This window comes from Phasianus colchicus, chromosome Z (assembly GCF_987193195.1).
Source record: "Phasianus colchicus chromosome Z, bPhaCol1.hap1.1, whole genome shotgun sequence".
Lineage (NCBI taxonomy): Eukaryota > Metazoa > Chordata > Aves > Galliformes > Phasianidae > Phasianus > Phasianus colchicus.
Window position 1 is genome coordinate 12,192,266 of NC_143476.1, and position 13,982 is coordinate 12,206,247.

Here is a 13,982-nt window from a genome sequence, read left to right on the forward strand (position 1 = left end):
TGGGCCAACTACGTCACGGTTCCCCGTGACTCTGCCAGCTGCTCTGACACAGCGACTGCGTCCTCAGTGTGGATTCCAGAATGCGACAGACGTCCAGAGAAGACTTCCAGGGCTGATTGGAACATGCTGCCATCAAGAACTGCCATGGCTCAGGCCCCCTGGGAATCTGCTCACAGCGAAAGCTGCTGTCACTCTGTGTGGGCACAGCCTTGTCTGTGTAGGCCTGCTCACACTGCAGCCCCTGTCTGCACCAGAACCGTGCCGATCCACCTTCTCTTGGCCTCCTTGCCTGCATGGAAAAGGGCAGCTTGGGCTGAAGGCCCTCAACTTTCAGATGGCCGAGTGAAGTCTCTGAGCCCTGGTGACCCACGCAGCTCTTCAGCCTGCTGACCTGCTCTGCTGGGGCTGTCTTAACAGGCAGAGGGCACGTTATCCTAATGTCCCCACATCCATCCCTCTTAGCATACTGTAGGCCAGTTCCTAAAAGGACACCTGCACAATCTCTCTGAATGTTAATCAACACGTAGTTGGTCTGTGCACTGCAGAAATTGCATCTAGGTTTTCAGTGGTGATTAGCTATGTGTTTAGTCAGAGGTGCAATGGTTCTAATGGTGAGAGAAAGACATTCCCAGTTGTCATCAGGTGGAACACACTTCAGACTGGAATCCTCAAGCAGACTGCAGTCAAGCTTTCTTAATTATTCGTTGTTGTTATCAATTCAGACGCATCTCTCAATTCCTGCTTGAATGAACATTCTGTAATAATCTGCTGAGACAGTGCAAGGCTTGACAATGAGACTATAGTTTATGAAAGCAGCACTTTTTACTTCCTTTACAAGTTCTTATCTGAATGCTAAATACAACATCAATTCACCTCTCACTGGGTTGAACGTTTTAAATATTTGGTAAACATAATGGTTCTAATTCTGACATTTAATATGAAAATATTAAAATTCCTTCTAAGTACTTTTTTGTTAGAATGCCAGATGCTAAAGGGATGAAGTGGCACAAGAAAGCAAAATATCTCTGCTGATGGCAGGAAGGACTGTAAGGATGGAAAGGCTGGTGTTTGCCATGGGCAGGGAAACACAGCTGGTTTTCATGTTCTCTTTGTCTTTGAGTGCCAGAAAAATAGAGGAGAGTATGCCCTCACCTTGGACCCCTTCTGCCCTCTTCTGCTGAGATGGAGAAATGTCCCAGCTTCTGGAAGGACAGCAGGACAAAGATATGTAATGAAAATAAGTCCAGGCTGGCTGTCCTTGAGGGCATCAGCTGCTGGCGTCTGTGGGCATCAGGAAGGATGGAAAGGCAGGTGTTTGCCATGGGCAGGGAAACACATCTGGTTTTCCTGTTCTCTTTGTCTTTGAGTGCCAGAGGCCAGGAGGATTCCTGTTTCCATGGACTATCAGCAAATTGTCTTTCACTTTGGCAATCACACATTCTTCTGGACCCTGAGGATCCACCTGACAGTTTGCCCATAGTTCAGACTAGACAAACACAGATTGAAGAATCTCTCAGTTTTCAGCAGGTCCTCATCAGGTGTCACTTTGGTCCTCTCCTCCCGGCTGCATGACATCTCTGGAATATTACCAGAAAGTGAAAACCCAAGTAAGTTGTGGATGCCCCACTCCTGTATGCATTCAAGGCCAGGCTGGATTTGGCTCTGGGCAGCCTGGTCTAGTGGTTGGCTGCCCTGCACAGAGCAGGGGGTTGAAACTAGATGATCATTGTGGTCTTTTTCAACCCCGGCCATTCTGTGATTCTATGATTTAATCAGAATGTAAATGCTGTAGTATCTCCTCATAGGAAGCCAAAAATCAGTCAAGTCCTGCAGTACTCCAGAATAAACACTGCAAATACACTGCAGTTCATTTAATCCATCCAGTTATTCAGTGCACTCTTTTTCTAGCCAGGCTACTCGGTCCTCTACAGCTCCTGGTCTTCTGAAAAACATCAGTGTTTTGTTATTCATTTGGAAGCTCTGTGTTACGTCCTGTGACCTCTCTAGATTTCTCCATGAGAATATGTAGAAATCTGTAAAGCTCTGATGTCCCTCAGTTCACTACACAAAATTTAAGGGCAGTGCCAAATTCCGTATATCTAGTTCATCCTGCAGAATGATGCCATTTTTTTATCTCAGTGAAAAGTATAGCAGTCAAAACAGGACTGGATTTTTGTTCCAGCGCAGACCAAATTTCCTGCCTACCTTCAAGAAAAGCTCATCGTGTGTAGCTACAGTTACGTACAGATGCAGCTCCTCTGTTAAAATGTACAGAGAGAATGTTCTCTAACCTTGATATGAGATATTTACTGATCTTGTATCATGAGTGACCTCCTGATTCTTCATGCCTGACAATTTTTAAATAATGAGAAATAAAAACACATATTTTTCAAAACAGGTATAGAGATTGACTTACAAAAAAATGTTTATCTTGAATCAATCATACACTCACCACTGCAATTAAAAAAAAAAAATAAGAAAGAAAGAAAAAAAAAAGAAAGAAGAAAAGCCACATTCTTACAGTGGCATTTTACAGTATTGTAATTCTGTTGTGTGAAATCAAGGTTCTCTCATCGTGAAATAATGACGAAGTTCTCTTTTCATATCTAATCATACAAATGCTAAAGGCAGCAGTGCTGTTCAAGAATACATTACCAGCTCAAACACTGCTTTGGCTATACAACTGAAGGTAGTAAGGAATTTTATCAAGGAATCACAGAATCACAGAACTGCCAGGGTTGGAAGGGACCTCAAGGATCATGAATCTCCACCCCCCCTGCCACACTCAGGGCCACCAACCATCCCACCTAATGCTAGACCAGGCTGCCCAGGGCCCCATCCAATCTGGCCTTGAACACCTCCAGGGACGGGGCATCCACAACCTCCCTGGGCAGCTGTTCCAGTACCTCACCACTCTCTCTGTAAAGAACTTCCCCCTGACGTCCAACCTAAATCTCCCTTCCCTCAGCTTAAAACCATTTCCCCTTGTCCTGCTGTCACTCACCCTTTCAAAGAGTTGATTTCCCTCCTGTTTGTAGGTTCCCTTTAGGTACTGAAAGGCTGCAATGAGGTCACCCCGCAGCCTTCTTTTCTCCAGGCTGAACAAGCCCAGCTCTTTCAGCCTGTCCTCATAGGGGAGGTGCTCCAGTCCCCTGATCATCTTTGTGGCCCTCCTCTGGACCCTCTCCAACAGCTCCCTGTCTTTCTTGTACTGGGGGCTCCAGACCTGGACGCAGTATTCCAGATGGGGCCTCACAAGAGCAGAGTAGAGGGGAACAATCACCTCTCTGTCCCTGCTGGCCACCCCTCTGCTGATGGAGCCCAGGATCCCATTTGCCTTCCGAGCCACAAGGGCACACTGCTGGCTCATGTTAAGTTTTTCGTCTACCAAGACCCCCAGGTCCTTCTCCACAGGGCTGCTCTCAAGGACCGCTCCTTCCAGTCTGTAGGGATGCTTGGGATTCCTCCGGCCCAAGTGCAAAACTCTGCACTTTGCCATGTTGAACCTCATCAGGTTCACCCGGGCCCACCTTTCCAGCCTCTCGAGGTCCCTCTGAATGGCATCCCGTCCTTCAACCATGTCAACCACACCACTCAGCTTGGTGTCGTCAGCAAATTGCTGAGGGTGCACTCGATTCCGTCATCGATGTCATTGATAAAGGTGTTAAAGAGCACCGGTCCCAACACAGACCCCTGGGGGACGCCGCTCGTTACCAGCCTCCACCTGGACATGGAGCCATTGATGACCACCCTCTGTCTGCGGCCTTTCAACCAGTTTCTTATCCATCGAGTGGTCCACCCATCAAATCCACATCCCTCCATTTTGGAGAGAAGGATGTGGTGGGGGACCATGTCAAAGGCCTTGCTCAAGTCCAGGTAAAATAATTTGTATCAGTAATTAAAAGTACTTGCTTACTGCTTACAAAGAAGTACATAACTTACAAAGTACACTCGCCAGATGAAAAACAAGGCATCAATACATCTGCATTACTAGAAGCAAATATATTGCACTGACACTTGTAAACCATTTTACCTGTCTCACAGTGGTTTTCCAATAAGAAAACAAAGGAAGAAGAAGTACAAAGGCTCCTTGTGCTGCTGGTATGTAAATCACCCAAGCAATCACAAGTGAAGATGAGAATGGTGAAAGCTCACTGCTGATGTACCGAAATCTTCATGTGCTATATCAAACCTGCAAGGAATGCAATGGACAAATGACAAGCTCACGTCTCTCTTCTGACAAGGTTTTGGCTGCAGTGACAGCCTTCTTTCTCAGTCAAATCTTACCATCCTCCCAGCAACAAGCTCTACCTGCTGAATGGCATATTGCTGGGAGCATCCTTCCACAATCCAGTAATGGTCGGAACAGAACTGTGAGCTTGATTTCTTGGAAAATCAGGCTGTGTCTGAATGTATTCCAGCACAGAGCAGGAGAAGAGACGGCACTGAGCAGCATGGCAGCAGGTAAACAAGGCATCGTGTGCACTTTAGAAAGTAGAGCTTTCCTGTGACGGACAAGGGAGCAAGATGGGGGAAGATGGAGAGAATCAAAGACTGCAGCCGTTCGTGGGAAGGGAAAAGCTAACTTCAGTGTGGGACACAAGAAATAAGGACAGGATTTGGACAGTTTTCTGCTTTCTATTGAGGTGTTCAGCACCTCACCACTCTTAGAATTTTTCTCCTAGTATCGGATCTGACTGTGTGGGTTCCAAATGCCCCAGGCAGAGGAAGAACTCAGTTTGGATTCTTCTCACATGTAGTAGAAGAGGGCAAAGGAAAGGCAATCTGCAGACACCATCTCCTCCAGCAATCTGTAAACCTAGCAGATCTGCCCCATGCTTTATTTATGAGTGAGTGCAATAGAACATTTGGCCTTGTGTCAGCTGGAGGAGCTGACTGCTGAACTGAATGGAAGATTTCAGTTTTTCCTTTCAGCCACAGAGATAAGCAAGCAGTCTGAGTCAGAACACGCTGGTCTTCCTTTACACTTAAACAGTTTGGGCCCTGATGACTTCAGCTGTTGAAAATAATGCAGCCTAGTCACCTCCTTGGATGGTGACAGCAGTGGAAATGTGAAATTGCTGCCTTCCCTTTTCTTTTTCATGGTTTAGATTCTAAGGTTAGTGTTGCTAGCTAGGTTTGTCATGTTTCTAATGTTATTAGAAATGTAGCATCAGAGCTCCAGATAGCAACCAAAAGATGTGAAGCTTCTATCTTCATGTGGGCTGAACTCTTAACATTAAACTTTTCAATAAAGGAGATTATTTTGTATGCCAGCATTTTCTACAATAGAGATTTGACATGTTCCCACATTGCGTCCTTATCTCTGAGGTGGAGAGGGATGGATTTGAAGGCTGAATCATTCTGTGGGTAAATAATTGGTCTGATGGTCACAGCCAGAGGTTGTTATCACCGGTTCTGAGTCCGGGTGGAGGCCAGTCGTGAGTGGTGTCCCCTAAGGGTCCATCCTGGGGCTGGTGCTCTTCAGCGTTTTCATCAATGTCACAGGCAGTGGAAACAACACACGGAGGGTGGTGAGGCACTGGAACAGGTTGCCCAAGGAGGCTGTGGATGCCCCATCCCTGCAGGCATGCAAGGCCAGGCTGGATGTGGCTCTGGGCAGCCTGGGCTGCTGGTTGTGACTGCACACAGCAGGGGGATTAAAACTATGTGATCATGGTGTCCTTTTCAACCCAGGCCATTCCAAGATTCTATGATTCCATGACACAAGTGTACCCTCAGCAAATTTGCTGATGATACCCAGTGAGGTGGTACAGCTGGCAGAGTAGAAGGGAGGGATGCGATCCAGAGGGACCTCCCGGCATGGAGTCCCCAGTCACTGAGACAGTGCCGGGCAGCGGTGCCCAGCAGCTGCTCCCTGGCAGGGGCTCTCCCTCAGCTGAGGTCATTCCCTGCTTGGAATTCCGCATGGAACCAGAACCCCAGAGCCGAGTGCATCACAGAACATGCTGCGTTTGGGGGCCTGCAGGGCTGCCCTGCGTGCTGCCTGGTCCCCAGCCATTCCCTGTGAGGTGACACTGCGCTGTGATGTCACAGTGGTACCTCGTGCGCCCTCGTGGCAGCGGTGGGAGCGGTGGCTCAGTCCGCTTGTGGGACCCGCAGGAAGCGGAACCAGAGAGAGCGTTGCGTCTACCTGGAGATTTCCTGCTGTCATGGAGCGGCTGAGAGCCCTTCGAGGTGAGTCCCTCCACCTCTCCGCACGCCGTGACGCCGCCCGAGCGCACGTGTGCCTCCAGAGTCAGTTCAGGCCGCGCCGGCAGCACCGTCCTCGCTCTGCTGAGCGCAGCTGCCCGCCGTGGTTTCCCCGGCACCCCAGCAAGGGGAAAGCTCCCTCCCCCGTCCCCGCCAACCGTGGGGCTGGAGGAGCGTTCCTCCCAGAGCCGGCCGGATGCTCGGCCCTGGCTCCGAGCGACACCGGCGGCAGCTGCTCCGCTCTTTGCTTCCAGGTCTCTTTGCCTGTGTGGGCTGCGTGCCCAGACGTACGCGTCGCAGGGAGAGAAGCAGGGTGCCGAGCCCTGTCCCTGTCTCCGCTGTGACTGTGCTGCAACAGCGCCTGCAAGACCGGGAGGTGAGCTGGGGACGTCCGGCCGTGAATCCTTGCCGTGGCGCAGTGCCGTGGTCCTGTGGGTGCCGGGCCGCGGCACCACACCGGCACGGTGATGGGTGGCAGTGGGCGGCTCCCCGAGAGCAAGGGCAAAGCAAAGCATGACTGGTCCCTGTCCCCAGGGTGATCGAGCACAGGTGTACCGCGAGCTGGAGGGCGCCCTGTGGGAAGACGACAGCCGCCCGCCGTGCGGAGTGGTGAACCGGCTGCTGGCAGAGGTGTCCCGGGACCTGACGGCAGCCCAGGTGAGGGGTTACAGCCAAAGGCAAAGGGAGCCGCTGCCCGTGCTGGTGTTGTGCTGGTGGACGGCGGTGGCTCAGCCCTTCCCAGGGTCTCAGGCAGTCTCCTGGACGGTGTGTCACCAGTGACTCCTTTTCAGGGTGTCAGGGACAACGTGAGGATGGCTGCCAGCAACGTCCTGGTGGCTCTGGCCCGGATGCATTTCAGCTTGGTGATGGCTGAGCTCCAGGGCCAGCTGAAGGCCATCGGGGAGAAACCCAAGGATTTTGTGCTCATCACCCTCAGCAAACTGTTCGGCATCTACGGTAGAGTGCTCTCAGCCACCCTACACCTATGACAACTGGGGAAAGGGGTCTTTCCTCTCTGGGGGATGCAGGGCTTCGCCCCCTCCTCTGTTGCTGCCAGGGCTCTGACTGTGGACCTCTCCTTCTCCTCTGCAGCTCCACAGTGCATCCCCTTCACGTGGCTGATGCTGGCTGGCCTGCGCAGTGTGGTGGGCCAGGTGAGGAGCGGCCGGACCCTGCGCCTCGCTTGTGCTGGTGAGTGCCGGACCAGAGCAGGGGGCCTCGGGACAGCCCTTGCACCTCGCCCTGCTGCAGGCTCTCACAGGCTGCCTTTTCTCTCACTCTCTTTAAACACAGAAAATAACAATTACTATTCATATGTGTTTCTTTAATTTTGTTTTTTCAGTTGTGAAACAGTGGCTGGACGGAGTGAAGACTCACTTGTCCTCTGGATCCCAATGCCCCTGGCCTGCCATGGAGAAAGAGCAGATCTATGAGAACCTTCAGGAGCTGCTCTTCTCTATGCTGAGGAACTGGCAGGACTGCCAGGAGGAGGAGGTGAGCCTTGCTGCGCTCCCAGCCCAGGGTGGCAGCAGAGCACCCATGTGGCAGCTCTGTCTGTGCCCAGTGGGCTGGCAGCTGAGCAGTGATGGGAGGGAGTGGGCTGGCTCTGCAAAGGGCCCCGAAGTGGCTCTGTGGCAGGGAGCAGCTGCATGTCACAGCACTGTGGCAGGAAGAGCTGGGGATGAGGGTCTGGGGAAAACCTGCCTGCCCTCCAGAGCGAGCCCATCCCCTGCTGGGCGTGGGGGTTGGGGAAGGGGAAGGGAAAGAGAAAGCCTTCTCTGTAGGAAGGGCAGACCTTCGGTCTTTGATGCCGGGCCTCTGCCATCCCTCTCCAGGACAAACAGGCCATCCTCGGGGCCGTGGCTGCCATGCTGGATGTTCTCCTGCAAGAGGAGCTGCACCAAGAGCACGTCTGGGAGCAGCTCCTCTGGCTCGTGCACCCGTGTCAGGAGATCCAAGACACCTGCAGGGTGGCCAAGGTGAGACGCTGTGCAGGGCTCAGGGTGGACGTGGGGCCAGTGCAAGTGCCACGAGGGGTCGGGGGGTGCAGGGAGGAGGTGGGGAGCCCTTGGAAAAAGGAGGAATGGGTGCCTGAGAGCCTGAGGAGCTCTGTGCTAGCAACTGGGGGGACCACATCCAGTTGCATCTGATGGGGGAGAAGAGGGCTGCTGGGTGGGAAATGCCTGCAAATGATGCCCAAACACAGCTTGTTTGAGAGCAGAGAGACTCTCGGTGCTGCTGGGAGGTGGGGGATAAAAAGCCTGTGCAGGAGCTTCTCTCTGCAGAGAAACAATTGGGAAAGAGTTTTTCCACTCCCAAGTGGCTAGATGTGTCTTCATCCCTTTCTTCCTCTCCTTGTCTCTTGCAGAGCCTCACTGTCTTCCTGGAGGCCTTAGAGGGCATTGAGTCTGTCATCCAGAAGGACAAGTTTCTGGACGTCACGAGTGCCGTGTTCTACCAGGTAAGGGGAGCCTATCCCTGTGCCCACAGCAGTTTCCCTCTTACCTAAGTCTCAGGAGGAGTGCAAAGGTCTGAGCCCCTGACTAATGCAGCTGAGCCTTGGCTTCTGCATGCTCAAGGCTGTTCCAGAGCCGTGCCTGTCCCCCTGGGGATGCTGTGAGGCAGGCTGGGTTTGGTCTGCCTGTCCTCTTCCTGAGAATGCCCAGGGAAACGAGAGCAGCAGCACAGCGTCTTTTCCGTCCTCAGTGCTGATGTGATTTTCTCATATGGACTTTGTTCCCACAGCTCTATGACAACACCAAGCAGCACAGCGAGGCTGATCGTGCACAGCTGACCCACTGCATCCTGCTGCAGGGTAAGGAGAGGAGCTTTGGCAATGCTTGGCGGTGCCCTTGCCAGAAGGGCCTCTCTCACAAACCTCAGGAATGGGCATGAGTTTCTTGCTAACACAGCGTGGGATTTCCTCCCTGCAGCCCGGATCTGCCCAGAGGAAATGGTCCTGTTTCTGCAGTCACAGCTGGGCGAGGACTGGGAGGCTGGACGCGTGGCAGCACTGGGTCTGCTCGGTGCTCTGGCTCGCTCTGATGGTCAGTACCACAGGGTGGGACATCCAGGGATCCCCTCTGCCATCGGGGTTGTGGCTCCGCTCATGCTTCTGTGCATCTCTTGCAGAGCCCGTGATGATGGAGAAGCTGCCCCAGGTGGTTGAGGCTGTGCAGTGTCTGTGCAGCGACCTCAGGATCCGGGTGAGCTGCTTTGGGAAAGGAAAGCTCTTTTGGGGTGGTGATGCTGCTGCCAACACGGGCAGGGCTGGGGTGACTAGAGAGGTGCTGGGGCATTGACCACACGGTCGCGATGGCTCCTGTGGGAGAGCAGGCAGAGTGGAGCGGGCAGGTCCCTGTGCTGTGCTTGGAAAGTGCACAGCCTGGTGCTACAGCCTGGCCCTCACCTCAGGAGCCAAGGCTCCTCCTCTGCTCCTGTTGTCTCTGCTCGTGCCCAAAGGCTGCCCCGATGAGCAGGTGGCTTCCCTTTGCCTTCTGACCTGAAAAATCACACCCACAATTGACCCCTGGCAGGTGAGGACGGCAGTTCTGCACTTCATCAAGGACCTGCTCAGTTCGAACACCCGGAGCTGCTCAGCCTGGGATGTGGTGGGGCACATCTTCACTGAGTTCAGCCGCACCGCTGGAAGAAGGGTAAGGACAGTGGGCAGCATCTTCTTTGGGAAGACCTGTGCTGCTCAGAGGGTGGCACAGAAGCACCGCTGGGGCCGCACCTGAGCCTCCTGAGAGGCTCCTGAGAACTGAGGTAACCGGGTTTCAACACCGTTGTTGTGCAGGCAGCTGGAGACCTTTCTGCCCGGGAAGCCCAGGAAGAAGGAGCTCTCCAGGAGCTGTGCATGGACATCCTGGGGTCTCTGGACGTCTCTGCGACAGGGATGTCCAAAGTAAGTCACATCTGCCCTGCTGCTGCTCCTTGCCTTCGCACCACCTGTTCCTCATCCCACCACCCCAGGTCTCTCCTCCAGCGTGCTCTGAAGCACGCAAGACTCAGGGAAATTCACAGAGTCCTCTTCGTCTCTGAGCGGAGGCAGGAATGCTGACACGCTCAACTGCCTCGTTCCCGACAGCTCCTGTGGCCACGGCTGCTGCTGTTCGTGGTGCCAGCCCAGCACACCGGCATGCTGATCCCGGTCTCGCGCTGTGTCCGAGCCCTGGCCGAGAGAGAGGATCTGACAGGACGGCGAGTAGAGGAGCTGGATCCCCATTTCCTCAGCTCCATGTTTCAAGGTAGGAGCAGAGACTCCGCCAGTGAGCTCTGCTGACCTGTGCTACCACCCAGAAGGGACAGCGGAGCTGCGCGTGGCTGGGCACGGAGCGTCTTGGAGTCTGACTCAGCACTTTTTTCTCCTCACAGGCCCACGACTGACTCCCCAGACACTGCTGGCGCGCCTGCTGGTGAGTAGATGCTCCAGAGCCCAGTGCCACCAGCCCCCGGGAGGAAGCAGCACGGCCACGGGCAGAGCTGTTGGCTGCTCCTTGCCCGCCAGGGCAGAGCCACGCTGCTTCCATCCTGGGGGGAAGCCGCTGCTCTTGCTGCAGAAGTGACCCTGCTTCTCCTTGCTCTCGCTCAGGTGGTGGCAGGGAGCCCTGTTGCAGGCAGCGAACTCCAGGCCGCTGCCTTACAGCTGATGCAAAACCTCCACAGCAGGTTCCACAGAGCTGTGGGGGCCATGTGGGCCGCTGAGATCCCCCTGCTGCTGCAGTGTCTCCAAGGTAAAGTGCTGGTGGGGTGGGAGAGGCGGAGGCAGGGAAGGGCAGGAGTGAAAATGCAGCTCTCTCTGCAGGGTGGCAGAGGGGAAGCATTGCCTGCAGCCCAGTGCTTGCTCTGCTGCTGTTCCCATTCCAGGGAGACAGCGCTGAGGCCCGGGGATCTTTCCCCGCGGGGATCTGCCCCTTCCAGGACACGGATGGGCCCTTCACGTCCCCTCAGTTAGTTCTGTGTTCCTGCGGGGACAGTGTTTGTGGGGAGGGACAAGTCAGTTTGTGGAGGGGGTGCGGGTCCCAGCTTGGCAGTGTCAAGTGCCCAGGCCAAGCCAGGTTTGCAGCAGCTCTTCTTCTGTGCCTTGATCCCAAGTAAGGGTCTTTTTCTTCCTGTTGCTGTGCAGGGAAAGACGAGAGCTTCCTGGACGCTGCAGGGTGGGAGCGCCGTCTGCTGAAGGTACAGCACTGCTGGGTGCAGAGAAGTGCTTGCCTGCCCCAAGTAGCCCCGCTCCCATATGAGCCACCACGGGACAGGAACAGCCTCTCCAGTGCTGCTGAGGAGCCTTTGAGGCGCTGCCTCTTCCGCTCTGTCCCAAGCCCAAGGGGGGTCTTAGGAGAAGGGGGGCAGGCGGCTTTAATGGAGGGAATGCTGGGGGAGCTGGGAGAGGAACTGTTCTTCCAGACACCTCTCCCCAGAGGGCTGCAGCAATTGGGAGTGAGGGAAGAGGCAAAGGGCAAGGGAACATCGTCTTCTCCTGTTCTCCAACAGTTCCTCGGGGCGTCAATGGACACCATACGGGATGAGGCCTGGATCGAGGCCCTGAGCTGTGAGCTGAGCCGGTGGCTGAGCAGCTCTGCCAGCAGCTCTGCAGAAAAGGTGAGTTCCCCCCGGCTCCACGCAGCGGTGCAGCTGCAGGTGTCCAACTGGGGCTGGGGCTGCGGCTGGTGCTCTGCCCACGCGGGATGCTGGTGCTGCTTCCCCAGTCTGTGCCCCCAGAGGGCCTTTCCCTGCAAGCTGCCCAGGGATGGATAAAGCTCGGCCCTGCAGCTGCTCTCAGCGACTCCTGGGGAGCGTGGCTCCTTCCACCTGGCCCTCCCCCAACAGGTTAAGCTGCTGCCACATCTCAACTTCTTCCTTCCCTTCCCCTGCAGTCTTTCCTGTACAAGGCTCTGGGCACAGTGCTGGGAGCCTGTAAGGGAGTCCTCCACGTCCAGGAGAAGCTGCTGCAGCACCTGGAGGAAGCAAACGCAGAGGACCCATGTGAGGCCCAGGTGAGCCCTGCTCTCCTCCAGCTCCTGCGAGCATCCCCGCTCCGTCCCTGGGGCAGAGGGCTTCTCCTGGCCCTGCTCCGCGCCTTTCCATCTCCTCCCTGCTGCCCTTTTCCTCAGGAGAGGATCTGTAGATTCAGGCCTGTGCCAACTGCCCCTTGTTCCTTTGTGCAGGGAATGGTCTCTCTTCTCAGCCACGCGGCTGAGAGTAACTTCCAAGCAGTCCTGGCCACGCTCACCACGTTTGCGTCCAGGCTGTGCAAAGGCCGCAACGCGAGGATTTCCAGGCGCAAGAAGGTAAAGCGTTACGGGTTTCCATCTTGGCATTCTTCTGCCTTATTTTCTGCCCTGGAGCCCAGGTGCATCGCGGGGCACTGGGGGCCGTTGAGCGAGTGTCTCAAGGCATTTCTTCCCACACAGATGGAGCTGGACAGCACGAGAGCTCAGGCCACACGCAGCGCTCTCGTGCTCGCCCACGGCAGCTTGGCACTGCGTGCCTCCAAGGAACAGCTGCTCGCCCACCTGGAGGGAGACATCGTGGGCAACATCCTGATGCTCTACAGCTGCAGCTGCCGGGTGAGAGCTCAAAGCGTGCCAGGGTGTCTGAGCGCCCAGCTGCAGCCCCTCCACAAGGGGGGATGCTGAGAGGGATCTTCCCTTTCCAAAGGTCCCCCGGGGAATGGTTTTTGCCCAGATGAAGACCCAAGCCCTTCCCTTAGCGTTGCCCCCACGTGTCCCCCTTGCAGCCCTTGTCCCATCCCGCAGTTCAAAGAATGTTCTTCTCTCTTGGGTCTCAGGACCTGCAGAACAACCTCGCACTGGTGCAGAGCATCACCGACTTCAGCTCTGCCTTCCAAGCAGTCGTGGGTGATTCTGCATGCTTTAATCCCTCCTTGAAGGGAAAGCTTCTGGAGATCCTGATGGTGAGTGCCTAGAGGCAGGGCTGCCTGCAGAGTTCTGGGCTGCGCCACGCGGCCCGCTTCCCTGGGGGCACACAGGTCTCCATCAGCCACACGTCTCCAGCTGGTGGGGACTTTGGGTGCTGGAGGCAGCTGCTGGGCAGCGGGCTAGGTGCACCAGCTGTCGAGCTGCTGCATCCTGCAGTGCTTCCATGGGAAACATGGGAGTGATGGGGCTGATGTGTGGCAGTTGTGTCTGTCTCAGGGCTGGGTAGAACAGCTCTCGTGTGCCCCCTGCCCACCTTGACAGTGTCTCTCTGGGATTTGCAGGACCTGCTGAAGAAATATTATTTGGGCATCCCTGTCTCCCCAGTGCCCCTCAAGGTGGTTCTGGCCCTGGAGCAGTTGAGGTAAGGTCCCCATTTTGGGTAGCTCCTGAAGGCCTGCAGGGGGTAGGGGGCGAGGAGCCGCATCTATAGGAGTGAAGACTGGGCTGTTGTGCCCAGCGGAGCTGAGGTTCTGGGCAGGGAGAAAGGCCCTGGTGCTCCTGTCCCCTGGCAGGGAAGAGAAAGGAAGAGTTGGGGTCTCCTTCCCTTCAGAGCAGGAGCTGGTTCAGTGCTGCTGGGGAGGAGGTGGGCGCTGCTGGAACTGAAGACAGTGCTCAGCAGCAGGAGCTGGGGGTATTGGCTTGGTAGCTGTCGATTAGGAGAAAGTCAGATGTTGTCTGAACCAGTCTGGAGAGCACTGCTAAAGGCCCTTTCTGATTTCTCTTCCTTTCTTCCTCCTGTCAGCAAGCTGAAGCCCACTTTCGAAAGCAAGGACATGCGGGAGATGTTGGTCCTGTGCTGCAAGAACATCGTGACGCACCCTTCAGCAG

At 55.1% G+C, this 13,982-nt stretch overlaps 2 protein-coding genes and 1 long non-coding RNA gene across 3 annotated transcripts; all 3 read left to right on the forward strand.

The window, feature by feature from the left end:
* Window positions 1–6,707: 6,707 nt before the first annotated feature.
* Window positions 6,708–9,108, forward strand: LOC149912543 (maestro heat-like repeat-containing protein family member 2A). Its single transcript, XM_090131838.1, has 4 exons — window positions 6,708–6,870; window positions 7,005–7,175; window positions 8,582–8,674; window positions 9,028–9,108. The coding sequence occupies exons 1-4, from the start codon at window positions 6,727–6,729 to the stop codon at window positions 9,106–9,108; spliced, it is 489 nt and encodes a 162-aa protein (XP_089987964.1). The 5' UTR covers window positions 6,708–6,726.
* A 690-nt stretch (window positions 9,109–9,798) lies between these two features.
* LOC149912544 (uncharacterized) lies at window positions 9,799–10,404 on the forward strand. The gene is made up of 3 exons (XR_016462272.1): window positions 9,799–9,869; window positions 10,013–10,120; window positions 10,304–10,404. It is a non-coding gene; the product is annotated as an uncharacterized LOC149912544 (long non-coding RNA).
* Window positions 10,405–12,383: 1,979 nt separating this feature from the next.
* On the forward strand, window positions 12,384–13,141 carry LOC149912545 (maestro heat-like repeat-containing protein family member 2B). The gene is made up of 3 exons (XM_090130904.1): window positions 12,384–12,503; window positions 12,627–12,782; window positions 13,004–13,141. Exons 1-3 carry the CDS (start codon window positions 12,384–12,386, stop codon window positions 13,139–13,141), a joined length of 414 nt encoding a protein of 137 aa, XP_089987030.1.
* Window positions 13,142–13,982: the final 841 nt, after the last annotated feature.